Raw genomic sequence first — 14188 nt, 5'->3', positions numbered from 1 at the left:
TTGCCTCGGTCAGTGAAACAACCACACAGAAGACAGGCGTGAAATGGAAGCAATTCCGCGTTTCGTCTGATGAGTGTGGTGCAGGAGGCCTAACTTTATCCCTTTTCCTTCCCATCATTCTTCTTATACGTAGTGGATGGCAAGGGAACGTGGATTTAACGGTGCAGGAGACGTATTGGAAGAAATGTCCTGTTTATGTGCGTCTCCTTCTCCGACGATTAAAAGTAGGCATCGCATCCGCTATTGCTGATGCCTATGGGCTCGGTCGCTTTGCTATTTTGGCGCATTCAGGTGGCCGCTTGCTCGTTTGCCACCTTGTGACATATAAAAATGTAGATAGGAGTTGCACATACTACAAAAAAAGGTGACAAGTAGAAAATCTGCAGCAAATTTTAAGAGGTGTACGAAAAAGGTATGGCACGTTGAACTTTCCATTCAGTTTTAATAATATCGTCACAATGAGAATCGAACTGATGTACTCAACGGCTAACGTCAGCAAGACGGGGCGACAGTAATTGTTTTAATAAGTCCCGCATGCCTATGGCTACAGAATTGTCCCTTTGTAAGCAAATAGGCCGTCATTTAATACAGTTCCTAACAATTGAGGTCATTGTCTCGATATATTTGGTCCTAAATTGACGTCCGTTTCATTTTTAATAAGAATTTTATTGACAAACTGATTGAGAATAGAATCTGAGTAGAATTATATAAAAAAATAGTAGCCTATGTGTTCTTCCAGACTATTTTCTATATCTGTGATTTTTGGATACGCATTGACAAACAACCATATATCCATCTATCGAAATAAAGAGATCATTTTGTTTGTTTCGAACCCAAGATCAGTCTGTGGTTATCGACAAATACCGCAAAATACGGAAATATCAAGCGTTACAACGTATTACTCGACCACTCAAGCTGGCGTACTATAATTAGTACACACATCTGTGATGATAGTGACGTCATTGTATACGTCATACATCTACAAATTCAATCGCTGTGTAACTGTTAAACATCTATTAGGCATGAATGCAATTTTTTCTCGGAATTTACTAATGCCATATATCCTATACAAAAAACATCAAAAGAAATCTCACATTCGTCAACCTCCTTATTCATTTTGTAAAAAAAATAGTCTTAGTTATTTAATTAAATAATTTGTTTGTGAACCTGAAAACAATTAGAGGAATGAGCTTGCGTTATCTACATCCAATGTGTAACCTAAGCAACGAACGATGGGTGCTGAGAAACCATAGAGAAGCTATAAATGTAAAATATAAGAACTACTAATAAACCAGCTAAACCTAGCCTAGGTCATCGGCAGACTCCAATGGAACTTTAAAAATACCATTCAAGTTCTTGTAACAATTAACTAAGCAATAACGTTCAAGTAAAAACAATAAACTTGGAGGACAACTTGAATTTTAATATAGCGAAGTATTAACTAAATAACTTATGCTTAACTAAATTATATGTAGTAAAGACACTATTGAAAAACTATGAAATGCTTTTAGAGTCGTGAAGTTGTCTATGGCACAACAATGCCCCTCAGACAACTTCAACCCACTAAGGTGACAATTAAACTTTCTCAATCGACGCCCAAAATGTTTTTAATGATTGCATTGATTACAAATCTTATTAATACAAAATGACAATTATATAATTTTAGATTTTAAAATTTTATTACTTTGTAGCTTAAACTGCGGACAGACGGAGTCGATGAAATTTGGCATAGATGTAGAGAATAGTCTAGAGAAACACATAGACAAACTTTTGTTACTTTTTATTATTTCCACGCGATCGGAGTCTCAGGCCAAAGGTAGTTAGATATATTTTTATCGTTCCTTTCAATCATTTAATTATAATCGTAACTTATAATTTAATTGTTTATTTTTTCATCAACACGCAATTACTTTATGATCTATAATTTTTGCAATCTGACATAACCTTGTGCGTTAAAAAATCATTTTATAACTATTTTTATGAATAATTAAAACTTTAATTTAGAATTTAAAAAAATATCTACGCTGATTACTATAATAAATAATATTTTCAACATAGAATTAAACAAGTTTATTGCAGTTATTTAAAAATAAAATAGAAAAACAACATTTAATTAACTAAAACTTTACACCATACAATTTAATTATTATTACACGACACGATAATTTAAATTACCTATGATTTTTGCAAACTGACATAACCTTGTATGTCCAATTTAATTTATTACTATGTTTTATTAAATCAATTTAGGTTTTAAAGTTACGTGCGCTGAGAATGATAATTTTAAAAATAAAATTATATCAATTTAGATAATTTAATTTACTTGTTTTTATGTACACGAACTTCTATATATCGAAAATCAAACGTTCATACAAAGTTCTATCGTCGGACACAACTTTAATTCAGCTATATTGTCTATTGACATGTGACCATTTTTAATAATTGATCAATTGTTCGAGGCGTATTTGAATTATATTAACGAAACGAGCTATCCAAAATGTTTTGTTATAAAAAACACAACACAGTACAGTCCTCTGCATAATTATGTATTCACAATACAAACTTGTGTAGGACTTCGGTTTCAGAAATATACAAGCATTTATTCGTCAATAAATCTATACTCTAGGCTAATATAATAAAGCGTAAACACACATTACTTTGTGGCGTAGGATATCAAAACTCATAGCATATTTTTGAATTATTCTTTCTTTAATAAAAAGCCCTACACTTACGACACGCTTTAGGCTATATAAGCTTCATGTGGAAAAGGGACTATATACTACAAGCTACCAACATTAAGGAAGCAAGTTTGCATTGATTTGTCATCATGTCATGTAATTTTGACATTTGCAATTGATAATTTGACACATGTAAACAATAAAATTTAAATTTTCATAATTATATGCGGATGAAGTCGCACGGGAACAGCTAGTGCTTGTATATTTCTGAAACGATATAAGCATACATGTTTTGGAAAGAGAACTTTCTGTAGTTTAATAAATGTATCGATATTTATGCAGGTGACTGTACATGTACGCAGTTCTCCAGACCTAGCAAAACTAAAAGTTCACAATGTTGATATCAGTAAGAACTATTCGTCTATTCATTTGTTTCCTTGAGCGGACACACAACGTTAACTAAACTATCGCACAACTGTTGTGCGATTGTCGATTGTTTCGCAGCCAATTCTGTTTAGCACAACTAAAAATCGAGGAGTGCGCGCACCTCAATATAAGCTTATAGGAATCAACGAGACTAAGGGTCTGTCCTACCAAATTGTAAATTGTCTAACAATCCAACGTGTAAATTATGTTATGGAAATATCGGATTATGTTCCGTTATATGACAGTGACGTAATTTTTAAGCTATTTAACCCTCTATCAGCTAGTGGTAGGACAAGGCCCTAAACAGTGAGATAGTCTAGTTTTAGGTGTGCGCACGCTCTAAAAGTAAAGAATCTCGTTTCCCCCAATGTAATCGCGCAAACGAAATCACGTTAGGTTCGGAGCTCGTGGGAGGGGGGGACGTAATCGATAAACAAGTGTAGGGAACTATTGCCTGCCGATACCATTATAAAACAATCAAATATCCATTCAAGATAAATGTAAAAGGTTAATTTATGAAAAATATTAACCAAATTTACTGCCACAGTAATTTTGTGCTTAGGTATTTAAGGAGCTACCTACAGTACTAGACATGCCTTTTTATGTACAACTAGCTGTTCCCGTGCGGCTTCATCCGCATGAAATTATGAAAATTATATTTTATTGTTTACATTTGTCAAATTATAAATAGCAAATGTCAAACTAACATGACAAACCTCGGCAATCTTGCTTCCTTGATGTTGGCAGCAACTTATGGTCTCTTTCTCACATTAGGGTTTTTATCCAAAATTTACCCTCTAAGTTTAACGGCGGTAAAATAAATAGCCTAAAGTCTGACCGTAAATATAGGGCGTTAAATTAAAAAAAAGAATTATTAAAAAATATGCTGTAATTGCTGACATCTTAGGCAACAAAGAAGTGTGTGTTTACGCTTTATTATAATAGTACAGTATAGATTACTAAATCTACACTTAAGCTTTCCTTAGTGGCCAAAAAACTCAATGCGATAATGGAACATATTTGATCGATGACGAAAATTATGGTAGATTTTACCGGTATTAAGGGCGGTGGCCTTGTATCTGTCACCTGAAAATCGTGTATTCCGCCAGTTTGTAATTTACTTAGATAAAGTAAATTGGCAGCATATCGACACTCTTAACTGTCTGCTGTGAGATTCTGTGCTAAAACCTGGCTAGAACAACCGATAAATTTTTGCATTTACAAATTTCTAAAATATAAATTATCAGTTGGTAGATTCGTTTGTTAAAACAATCCTTGGTAACTTACAAACAGGCGGTTTACAAAATTTGCAGGTAACATCCATTAGCTACTCGTTAATTTAGTCCGATCGCTCAAAGCAGGCTTTGTCTGACATTATCGAGGCCGAGCCTAAGTTCATCACTAATTGAAGTATTTATTACTTTGTTTATATAGAGGTTAAAAATAAGTTAATGTAAAGGTTGGTCATTGCCCGACTTCCCAAAAGAAGGAGGTACTCAATTCGTCTGTATGGTTATTTTTATGTATGTTACGGCATAACTCCGCCACTAGTGAACCGATTTTGATAATTCTTTTTTTATCCCAAAGGTAATGCTTGCAGGTGGGTCCTATTTTTTTGTTTGATTTTTGGAGTCAAAGACTACGACGTAGTTAAATAGTTTAGCTCAAAATCGCGCGACGAAATTTAGGGTCATTTCGTGTTGAAATAATAGTCAAATTTTGTGAAATTTTCAACAGGGATTTCTTTGCAACCTATGGCACATAGAATGGTACATACTACATATACACTGGTACAGTAATTTTCAAGTACAAATTGATCCACAACCATTTATTTTTAACGAGCTATTGCCCGCGACTTCGTCCATGCAATCTTACTAATATTATAAATGCAAAAGTTTAGATGGATGTTTGTTAAGGTTTGTAACCTAAACACATGAACGGATCTCGTTTAAATTTGGCATAGTCGTAGAGGTTAGTTTGGAAGAACATAAGGGCTATTCACTTTTGGTTTATTTAGTGCCACGCGCACGGAGTCGAGGGCGAAAGCTGGTATTCTATTTTTTAAATGCGATTTTCGTTATCAGCACCGCAAATACATAATCTTCCCGAAATCTGGAATTTTTCTTTTCATATTAAAGACACATCAATTTTATTATTCGTATAGATTCAATTCAACATTTCATGTACGCATAGTGAACATTCAAGTCGTTCGCGTATTGAAATCACGTTTCACACTCGTACGGCTTCTGAAGCTCAGGTACACGCACACACTACGTGTTTAAATTAACTAAATCTAGATCGATCTGGACGAAAACTTAATCTACAATAAATAAAGACAGGGATATAATGATTTATCATTGTATTCAATTTATTTACTGTGTCGGCATGTACTATAGTTGGATTGTATTGATTAGGTGGGATTGCAAGACAGTCATATTTGGACTTTTGTGATCATGTATCAATTTATGGCAATAACTAGCTTTCGCCCGCGACTCGACGCGAATTAAAAAAAACAAAAGTGTATAGCCTATTTGTTCTTCCAGACTATCCGCTACATCTGTACCAAATTTCATCGAAGTCCGTTAAGCCATTAAGGCTACAAACTCTAACAGACATCCATCTAAACTTTCGCATTTATAATATTACTAGCTTTCGCCAGCGACTCCGTCCGCGTTGAATTAAAAAAAAACAAAAGTGAGTAGCCTATGTGTTCTTCCAGACTATGCTCTACATCTATGTCAAATTTCATCCAAAACCGTTCAGCCGTTTATGCTACAAACTCTAACAAACATCCATCCATCCATCTAAACTTTCGCATTTATAATATTAGTATGAAGTATAATTTATGGCAATAACGGTCATCCCTTTACTAAATTTCGCATTATACTATTACTTTGTACGTCTCGCTACACCTCACTAGTCCGATAAGTCATACAGGGTGGTTTTATTTTCTGTCTTTTCAATAAATGTAAGGTTTTTCAACTTCTGTTAAACAAGTTCAATACTGGCGCAAAACGTGTTAATTTTATAGGATTCTCTGTGATTTTTAACATCACATGTCATTGAGTATAACGTATGTATAATAATAAAAAACGCACTAAATAACTTGCTAGTTATTGATCAGTCACGAATATTACATAGTAAGAGCTGTTGCACACAAAAGCAAAAGCGAAACGAAGCAGACACAATATAGCTTTCGCGGCTGTGTTACAGGCGTAAGTTTTACAAAGTTTACTGCACAATAACATGCTAAATTTTGTAATCATAATAATTCCTACAGTGTAATAAGAGCTAAAATTAAAAATAAAAAATAAAAGGAAACAAATGAAACTCGAAAAATAGAACGGCGTAAAAATGAACAATGTAATTATTTTTTTTGAATCCATTTACCAAAACATTCTAATGTCTTTTATTTTAAAAAATATAAACTGTCATATAAGGGTTGTTAAGTCTCGAGGAAAAAAATCATTAAATGAATATGTGGAGGTAAATCCATGATCCGTGAATACCAAATGAAAATGTAAATTAGCTTAAATATATCCTGTGGTTATCATCAACCACAAAATGTGTCAAAAGTAATAAAGGATACACTTACAACGTCCTGTGAAAAAAACTTACAGTACAAAATTATCACGTATACAAAAAAAATGTTAACAAAAAAGTTCGAAATCTATAATTTTTTTATCAAAAAAAAAAAGAAAAAAAAACATAAAATATTCTGTTATATGCATACTTATACAGAGTAATAGTAATTGAATTAATAGGATTTCACTGATGGTAAAAACGAAAAAAGAATCATGTCGCTTATTCTTAAAAAAAAACATTTGAAAAGCTTTAAATGATAGTGCGTGAAGTATAGTGCGTGCATATTAAAAATGTACATTTACCTGTTCCTCACTTAAATAGAACTGTAAAGAAAACACACACAACAATGTTAGCAAGCGCATACAGTCACACACAAACAAGACTTGAGACACACTACAGCAAAAGTGACAATTTATAAAAAAATTGCCCAAAAAAGTGTAGTGTGTCTCTAGCCTTATAAACATCGAAATGCACAATATTAATCTAAAACAATTTAATACTTCTAGATATCAAAATTAGCACATCAAATAATTAACTCTACAAAAATAAAAGGGGCCTTAATTGGCAGTTAATGTCTATTAGTGCATAAAATACTTCTAAAGTGTGTTATTCTTTTGCATATAAAACTTATTTTTAGAACATAAAATAGACTTACATTTCAGAAATGGTTTAAAAGTAAATAAAAAAAAAACTTAAACACTGCGTCAAACGGAATCTTCCACCTATACAGTTTCGTTTTGCAATTTAACGGGGGATTTTAAACACAGCCATGTTTTAATAACTAAATACTTTTATATTTAAACATAACAATTTATTTGCAACGAAACATTTTTATTATTAATAATATGTAAAGTGAATACTTTGCCTTTAAAATTCATGTGAAAAGAAAAAATAATCAAAAAAATGCCACTTTTGTCGAGTGGCAAAAGTGACATTTTTTAAATTTCCTTGTATAAATTACAACGCAGTTCGGAGTTACGAGATTGTTTCCTGTTTACATAAATACATATAATATATAGTTGTTTTTGCGTAATGCAAGGATATTCGTTACATAATATCGAATTTAAAAAAAAACTTCTTGGGGTTTGCAATAATTAACTATCAATTTTTCTTTTTTACTACATTGTAAGAAAAAAAGTTTAAAAAATTCAATTTTCGACAAAAAAAACTCATTTTTATTTATATATTTATAGAAAGGTTTTTATTAACATTTTTATAGTATCCGCATGATATTAAATAAAAAAAATACCATTTTATTACAACTCCACGTTTAATATACAAAATTTATAATTACGTCATAAACATTATTAGTTCTAAGTATAACATAGACTTTAGTTATCATTATTTCGTAGACAGAACAATCATAAATTGTCACGTTATTTTAATAAACACGGCTTTTATACATTCTGCAAGATTATTATTTAAAGCAAAATCATTCATCAAATACGTTAATTTTGAAATTATCTTTACAGATACCAAAAATAAACAAGATCTTATACAGCTTCGATTGGCCCAATGGCAAAAAATCCCATAAAACAGATTGAACATCAGCCCAACGGGAAACACCCATCTTAGTGTTGTATTTGAAGGGTGATTAATCATGTGTTTACATTTTAAAATTGAAAGACTTTATTTGCCAAAAAAATATTTTTTTCAACTGCGAAAATTTTCAATTTGACGATTTTTTTTAAACAATTACGATTTCTTTTTGATAAAATATTAGACGAATTCCTGACAAAGTCGACATAGATAAGATAAAAAAATATTGCCAAATGATGACTTTTTAAGCTGCTAGGGTACCAAGTATAGCGATATCCAAACTTTATTGACGCTCGCAATTTCGATGAGATTCCGCATTCAATTTTAAGTATTTACGGGACATACAAAGAGACAAATGGCGATTGGTTCACGCGCTTTTCTCCATTAAAACCTATCCCTTTATAAGTAACTCTTAACACTTAAGACTAGGTCTTAAAGAAAAGGGCGTACTCCTCTTAAAAACCTGTAAAACATTAGCAGTTAACTTTCTCTTACATAAAAAAAGTACAGATGGCTTGATAAACTGCTTTTGTGAACTTTAAAAAAGATAATGTAACATGGCTAAATAGGAGCCTTACTTAAGTTTGAATCTTATTATATTTGATAGCAAACCTGACTTCCCCGTTGTTATCTACTGTTATCCGTCGCCGATAAACTTACTATTGTTAATTACAGCTAAAGTGTTATTATTTAACATATAACAATCTCTACATGTAATGCGTTTTAAGGAATTTTTAACATAATTTACTTTGATATTCTCAATTGTTACTACAGTAGAACTTCGATAAGTTAAAGTCCAAGGTAAACACAAAATACTTTAAGTTATAGAGGTTTTAAGTTATCAAGGGTCTATGTTATATAGGTTTTGGGCTCTGATGGGAAGGGAACATATTATTTTTTGAAGTTATAGAGGTTTTTAAGTTATCGAGGTTCTACTGTATATTATATGTGTTGTTATAAAGATTTGACATCCTATATTAGATTCGTTCTTTCTTGCATTATCTAAAATTTATCATACATACCTGCTTATGTCTAATTTTCGATGAAGCCTGATATGCCGCTTCTAGTTTCGGATTATTTGGTGCTCTTTTTGATCTTGTATTCTTAATACCTAATGACTTGCCGAACGGTGCAAACCAATATCTAGAAAAAATAAAAAATAACAATTGTGCTGTATATAAAATAATTACATATGTTTTATTCAAATTTTAAAATTAAACAAACTGACTGAATTTAATTGTAACTTATTCTCATACCTAATCTAAAATAAGGGAAATCTTTAGTATGTATTTTGAATTTTAATTTTTTTTTTCTATGTTATAATTAATATTATAGCTACAGTTACAATATTAAGAAATTACAAAACCACTGATGTAAACTATAAAAATCAAGTCACTAATCAATGAATACGACATTTACATAATTACTTATAAGAATTAATAGCGTCTCTTCTTTTTTATTGAATTATAAAATATATACAAAGATTTTTCGGTAATAATTTCCAATGTGTCGCGTATTCTAAAGATTTTGCGATTATTTACAAATCGATTTTGTAATAGAATATACGTACAGGAAGCATGCGTGGTCTTATCAGTATATCACATAGATAAAACACATTGAATCACTGAACGAGAAATAAGGGGAGCATCGAGTCATTGGCACACATTTTTACTTATAAAAACCACTCAACTGTAATACTTACTTTTCTAACATATGTCGTATAATTATAAGTACCAATGCCAAAGGTATGGGATAAAGAAGATGTGTGTGATCATTTAAAACTACGGGTTTATCGGGCCCTGGAGCCAAATCATCCCAAGTAGTATTCGGCGGCAGCCAAATATCTTCGTCCCAAAATTTATCTAATAAATATCGCAACATTGTAATTTAATGTTTTTAAACACTATTTTATTAACACTGTATTGTTACTAGTTTTCACGATTAATTTTAATGAAAATAAATATTAAATCGCTTGGTAAATATTCTTAACCAACCGATGCAGTCGAACGAAACGTCAAACTGATTGAGCGACAGCAGAGATTTCACATTTCAGTTTTTTTCAGTTTTTCAGTTTGATTGTTGAATACCAACATAAAAAATATGTAATGTGGTAATACATTGCGTGTTTTGGTTCATTTCAAAGAAATTTAAAATTGATATAAAAGCAATATTTTCCAATTTCTTGGTACAGGATTTATAATCATGTGGAGTTTTAAATTGTATTTATAAAAAGTAGACTTACATTATTACACTTTCAATTAAACCTTTGAGGAGTCGAATGAAATCGATTTTTCCGAAACAAACAAAACATCGATTTGGTCTCTCACTAATGAGCCTGACTTTGACATGCGAAATGACAGTGACATACGACACACGTGACATAGTGACATTAAAAACTCAACAATTTATGCATTTTAGTCTAAAACAAATATCAGCGTTATGTATTAAAGTGTACTGTGCATTTTTTAAACACAGCAAAACAGAGAGAAAACCTATGAATATTTATTGAGATAATGCTATTCTGCCCAACGTGCGCCAACATCCTTATTGTGGAAGAGCGACCCGAGAGAGGTTTACGTTACGCATGTAACACGTGCCCTTATGTTTATGATATTAAGAAAAAAGTGTCTTATAGAACATTCCCTAAATTAAAGGTAAACAACACAAAAATGTTACGTCATATTTTATCATCATCCGTAATTAAAATATTTCACTTATTACAACATAAACGTGACTTACTAATTGAGTTTTATTTAATGTATAGGAACTAGATTATATCATGGGCGGAGCTGCCGCTTGGGAGAACGTGGATTCTACTGACGCAGTTTGCCCCAAATGTGGACACGGTAGAGCGTACTTCATGCAACTTCAGACTCGTTCTGCTGATGAGCCCATGACCACATTCTACCGTTGCTGCAACCACGAGTGTGCCCACAACTGGCGTGATTAAACTCCAGTATAGCTAATAAAGTGTTTACTGAGCATGTTTTGTTCTAAAAGACTAAAGTTTATTAGTTGTTTCATGGTTAGACATAAAACAGCATCAGCAAAAATGAAGATTGATAAAATGGCGGAGGTTATAAAATGTTCGGAAGAAAAGGCTTATTCAAAAGCTGCACAATTCCTAGAGGATGGTCAAGTAATCGCTGTACCAACGGATACAATTTATGGGTTAGCTTGCAGCGCCAATTGTCCACAGGCAATCAAAAAGTTATATGCTATAAAGGGAAGAGATTCTGCAAAGCCAGTTGCGATCTGTGTAACCTATGTTGAAGATTTACGTAAATGGGGCAAATCGGAGCACCTGTCTGATGATCTACTACACACATTACTTCCTGGACCAGTAACAGTTGTTCTTGAAAAAACAAGACATCTCAACAATCCATTCTTGAACCCAAAAACAAGTAAAATTGGTATCAGAATACCGCAATATTTGTTTATAAATAAAGTAACCAAAATATTTGACAAACCGATTGCTTTGACTAGTGCCAACTTTAGTAATGAACCATCTACATTATCTGTGAAAGAATTTGAACATTTGTATGGACATTTAGGAGCAGTATTTGATGGAGGTGTGTTAAGTGAAGGTTTAGAACAGAATAGAACGGGATCCACAGTTGTTGATTTGTCCAATGTAGGCTCATATACAATCATAAGGAAAGGTATTTCATATGATAAAATTGTTACAATTTTAGAAGACCATGGGTTACACAGTATTGGATAATTTATTTATTTTATGTATAATAAAGATATTGTTACTTTATATCACAAATTTTACTATATGCACCCTTAAAATCAAGAAAATAACACATTTAAAAATCACTGCACATAAAAATTAAGAAAATTGATAATGTGAAAAAAGTAAACAAATGACAGTTTTACAAGTTTTTATATTTCTTATTTACAAGTATATTAATTCACTATGTTATACCACATATAAATTAAATAAATAGTTGCAATACCCAGCTCCATAAAAAAGTTAACCAAAAAAAGATAGCTGTTCCAGTGATGTAAAAATAAGATACAATAAAAAAAAAAGATTTATATACTTAAACTGAGGGGTTTTCTAGATTCGGGCAGTTTGTTTTCAAGCTTCTGCCATCGCTCAGGAGGCCATACGATGCAAACAGCTTTGGCAGTAATAAGTCCCAGAGAGACTGGTCCAAAAGTGTTACTGTCGAGTGTGTGGCCTGTGTGATCACCTTCTACCCAGCAATGCCCTTCTGGAACTTTAACATACCGATTTTTGTAACCCATTGTGCTCACAACATCTCCTTGAAGTCCTACCACACGTTTTATTATCTTCTGCTTCGGATTTTTGGGAGAAGTTAAGGATATTACATCACCTCGTTCGATTTTATAGTCTCTGATGGACCATCGTGACAAAAAAACGTAATCAGTGTTAGTGGATTCTGGATTTAATGCTGGCTGCATAGAAATGCCTTCGACTTTTGCAACATATCCAACAGTATCTAAAAATGTTATACCGATAGGAATACCGAACAGAATTGATCGACAAACACTTTTGAACGACATTAAAGTAACTTAATAATTTTAAAGTCACACTATTTTACCCTCATACTCGACTTTCTTTGTTACTTTCTTATTTTGGACATACTGTACAGTTTTATTTTAAACTTGCCCTTTTTCCTTTTGGATCTTTGGTGGATGTTAAATGACAGTGACTAACGCTGACAGTTGACTTGTCAAACAAAAATCGCTATAATCTGTCAAAAGTGTAACAGATACATTGACCCACAAAATTCACTAGTCCTTTATTTATTTACGCATTACAACCGAAACTTCTATTTAACTTTAAAATCAGTTTAATGTAGGAAAACCGTTATCTACCATTTTAATCCAATTCGGTGTACAATATTTTTAACCTTTATAAGACGGATGGTTTTTGACAATATCGAATGCACAATCGAGAAATTAAGAATCGAGAATGCATGGTCGTAACTACTTACTATCATGTTGTAAAATGACAAATATAGGTAAAATGCAATGCTATTAATATTCTAAGATTTGAAGCTGGGTTAAAAATTTATAATACTCATGAGGTTTAATTCACGATTTATATAAATGAATCCTTAAGAACTCACAATGAATAATATAGATCTTTGATGTTTATAACTGTAATGTATATTTATGCTCATAAAAATAAAGTTAAAACGCATATCACCCTTAAATTACCAATCGTAATTAAACATACTTTTAGAATCGTTTCGATTTAAATCGATAACTGAATTCTCGTCTTGTCTCGCCTTTGTGAGGACGTCACTTAAAATTCCCAATGAATGACCATAGATTGTAGAAACTCAGATTGGATCTTTGCTTTATTACAAATACTCAAAAAGTGTTGATGCTTTCTGTAGTAAATCACAACCACCAACCAAACAGAAATTAAAGACATTTTTTATGTGTGTAGCAAGTACAATATAACATAAAATTAAGTCAACAAACAGGACTTTCAATCAGTTTGGACCCAAAAAACAATGTAGAAAGGATTGACGACAGATGGAAGTGTCCCGTGTTGAAGAAAAACTTACAACCTGCATAATCAGCTGTCAGTGAGCTAGATCATCTGTCTTTGTAAATATAAAACCTAAAAGAATCAAAACACATTCAGAATTCTCGCATGATGAAGTTAACAAGCACGGTACGATGTAAGTCCGACGCCGCTCCTGCCGAACTGTGATATAGACGCAGATATGGGATGATAACCTATCAAAGAAGCGAGAAGTTCGCTATGGCTGATCTTCCTTGAAGACCTTCAAGCCAAATTTGACCATCACAACATCAGTAAACATTAAAATATGTCCGGTGAGTTTCCTTTTACTGCCAAGATAGTGAGTCCTGTTAAGTGCAACGAGAAGCCTTGGGATCTATGGGTTAGTGAAATAGGACACCTGTCGCCGCGTCGTGACGATGACGCTGGAGTGTTCACGACGCCCGCG

At 32.4% G+C, this 14188-nt stretch overlaps 3 protein-coding genes across 4 annotated transcripts in view; 1 reads left to right on the top strand and 2 right to left on the bottom strand.

The window, feature by feature from the left end:
* LOC106107812 (ceramide synthase 6) overlaps positions 1-10258 on the bottom strand; it is a 19611-nt gene extending 9353 nt beyond the window's left edge. The window contains exons 1-3 of one of the 2 annotated variants that reach the window (XM_013288819.1): positions 9931-10258; positions 9251-9371; positions 6992-7012 (exon numbers count right to left, since the gene is read on the bottom strand). In XM_013288819.1, the coding sequence (XP_013144273.1) occupies positions 6992-7012; positions 9251-9371; positions 9931-10109 (321 nt within the window). In that variant the 5' untranslated portion in view covers positions 10110-10258. The remainder of the gene's footprint in view (positions 1-6991; positions 7013-9250; positions 9372-9930) is intronic. The other variant, XM_013288827.1, reaches the window with a different exon arrangement.
* Positions 10259-10571: 313 nt separating this feature from the next.
* Positions 10572-11991, top strand: LOC106106382 (yrdC domain-containing protein, mitochondrial-like). The gene is made up of 3 exons (XM_013286962.1): positions 10572-10882; positions 10993-11081; positions 11244-11991. Exons 1-3 carry the CDS (start codon positions 10742-10744, stop codon positions 11950-11952), a joined length of 939 nt encoding a protein of 312 aa, XP_013142416.1. The 5' UTR covers positions 10572-10741; the 3' UTR covers positions 11953-11991.
* Positions 11992-12098: 107 nt separating this feature from the next.
* LOC106106576 (mitochondrial inner membrane protease subunit 2) lies at positions 12099-12912 on the bottom strand. The gene has a single exon (XM_013287180.1). It carries the CDS (start codon positions 12762-12764, stop codon positions 12270-12272), a length of 495 nt encoding a protein of 164 aa, XP_013142634.1. The 5' UTR covers positions 12765-12912; the 3' UTR covers positions 12099-12269.
* Positions 12913-14188: the final 1276 nt, after the last annotated feature.

This window comes from Papilio polytes, unplaced genomic scaffold (assembly GCF_000836215.1).
Source record: "Papilio polytes unplaced genomic scaffold, Ppol_1.0 DF824269.1, whole genome shotgun sequence".
In the NCBI taxonomy this organism is placed as follows: Eukaryota; Metazoa; Arthropoda; class Insecta; order Lepidoptera; family Papilionidae; genus Papilio; species Papilio polytes.
The sequence above is the reverse complement of the archived record's forward strand: the minus strand, read 5'-3'. Positions and strand labels throughout refer to the sequence as shown.

Excerpts from the sequence above, each read along its gene's own strand:
- LOC106106382 (XM_013286962.1), top strand. The coding sequence starts at position 10,742 with ATGCTATTCTGCCCAACGTGCGCCAACATCCTTATTGTGGAAGAGCGA. Across the intron at positions 10,883-10,992 it reads GAACATTCCCTAAATTAAAG|GAACTAGATTATATCATGGG; the intron begins GTAAACAACACA and ends TTTAATGTATAG. Across the intron at positions 11,082-11,243 it reads AAATGTGGACACGGTAGAGC|TTGTTTCATGGTTAGACATA; the intron begins GTACTTCATGCA and ends AAAGTTTATTAG.
- LOC106106576 (XM_013287180.1), bottom strand. The coding sequence starts at position 12,764 with ATGTCGTTCAAAAGTGTTTGTCGATCAATTCTGTTCGGTATTCCTATC.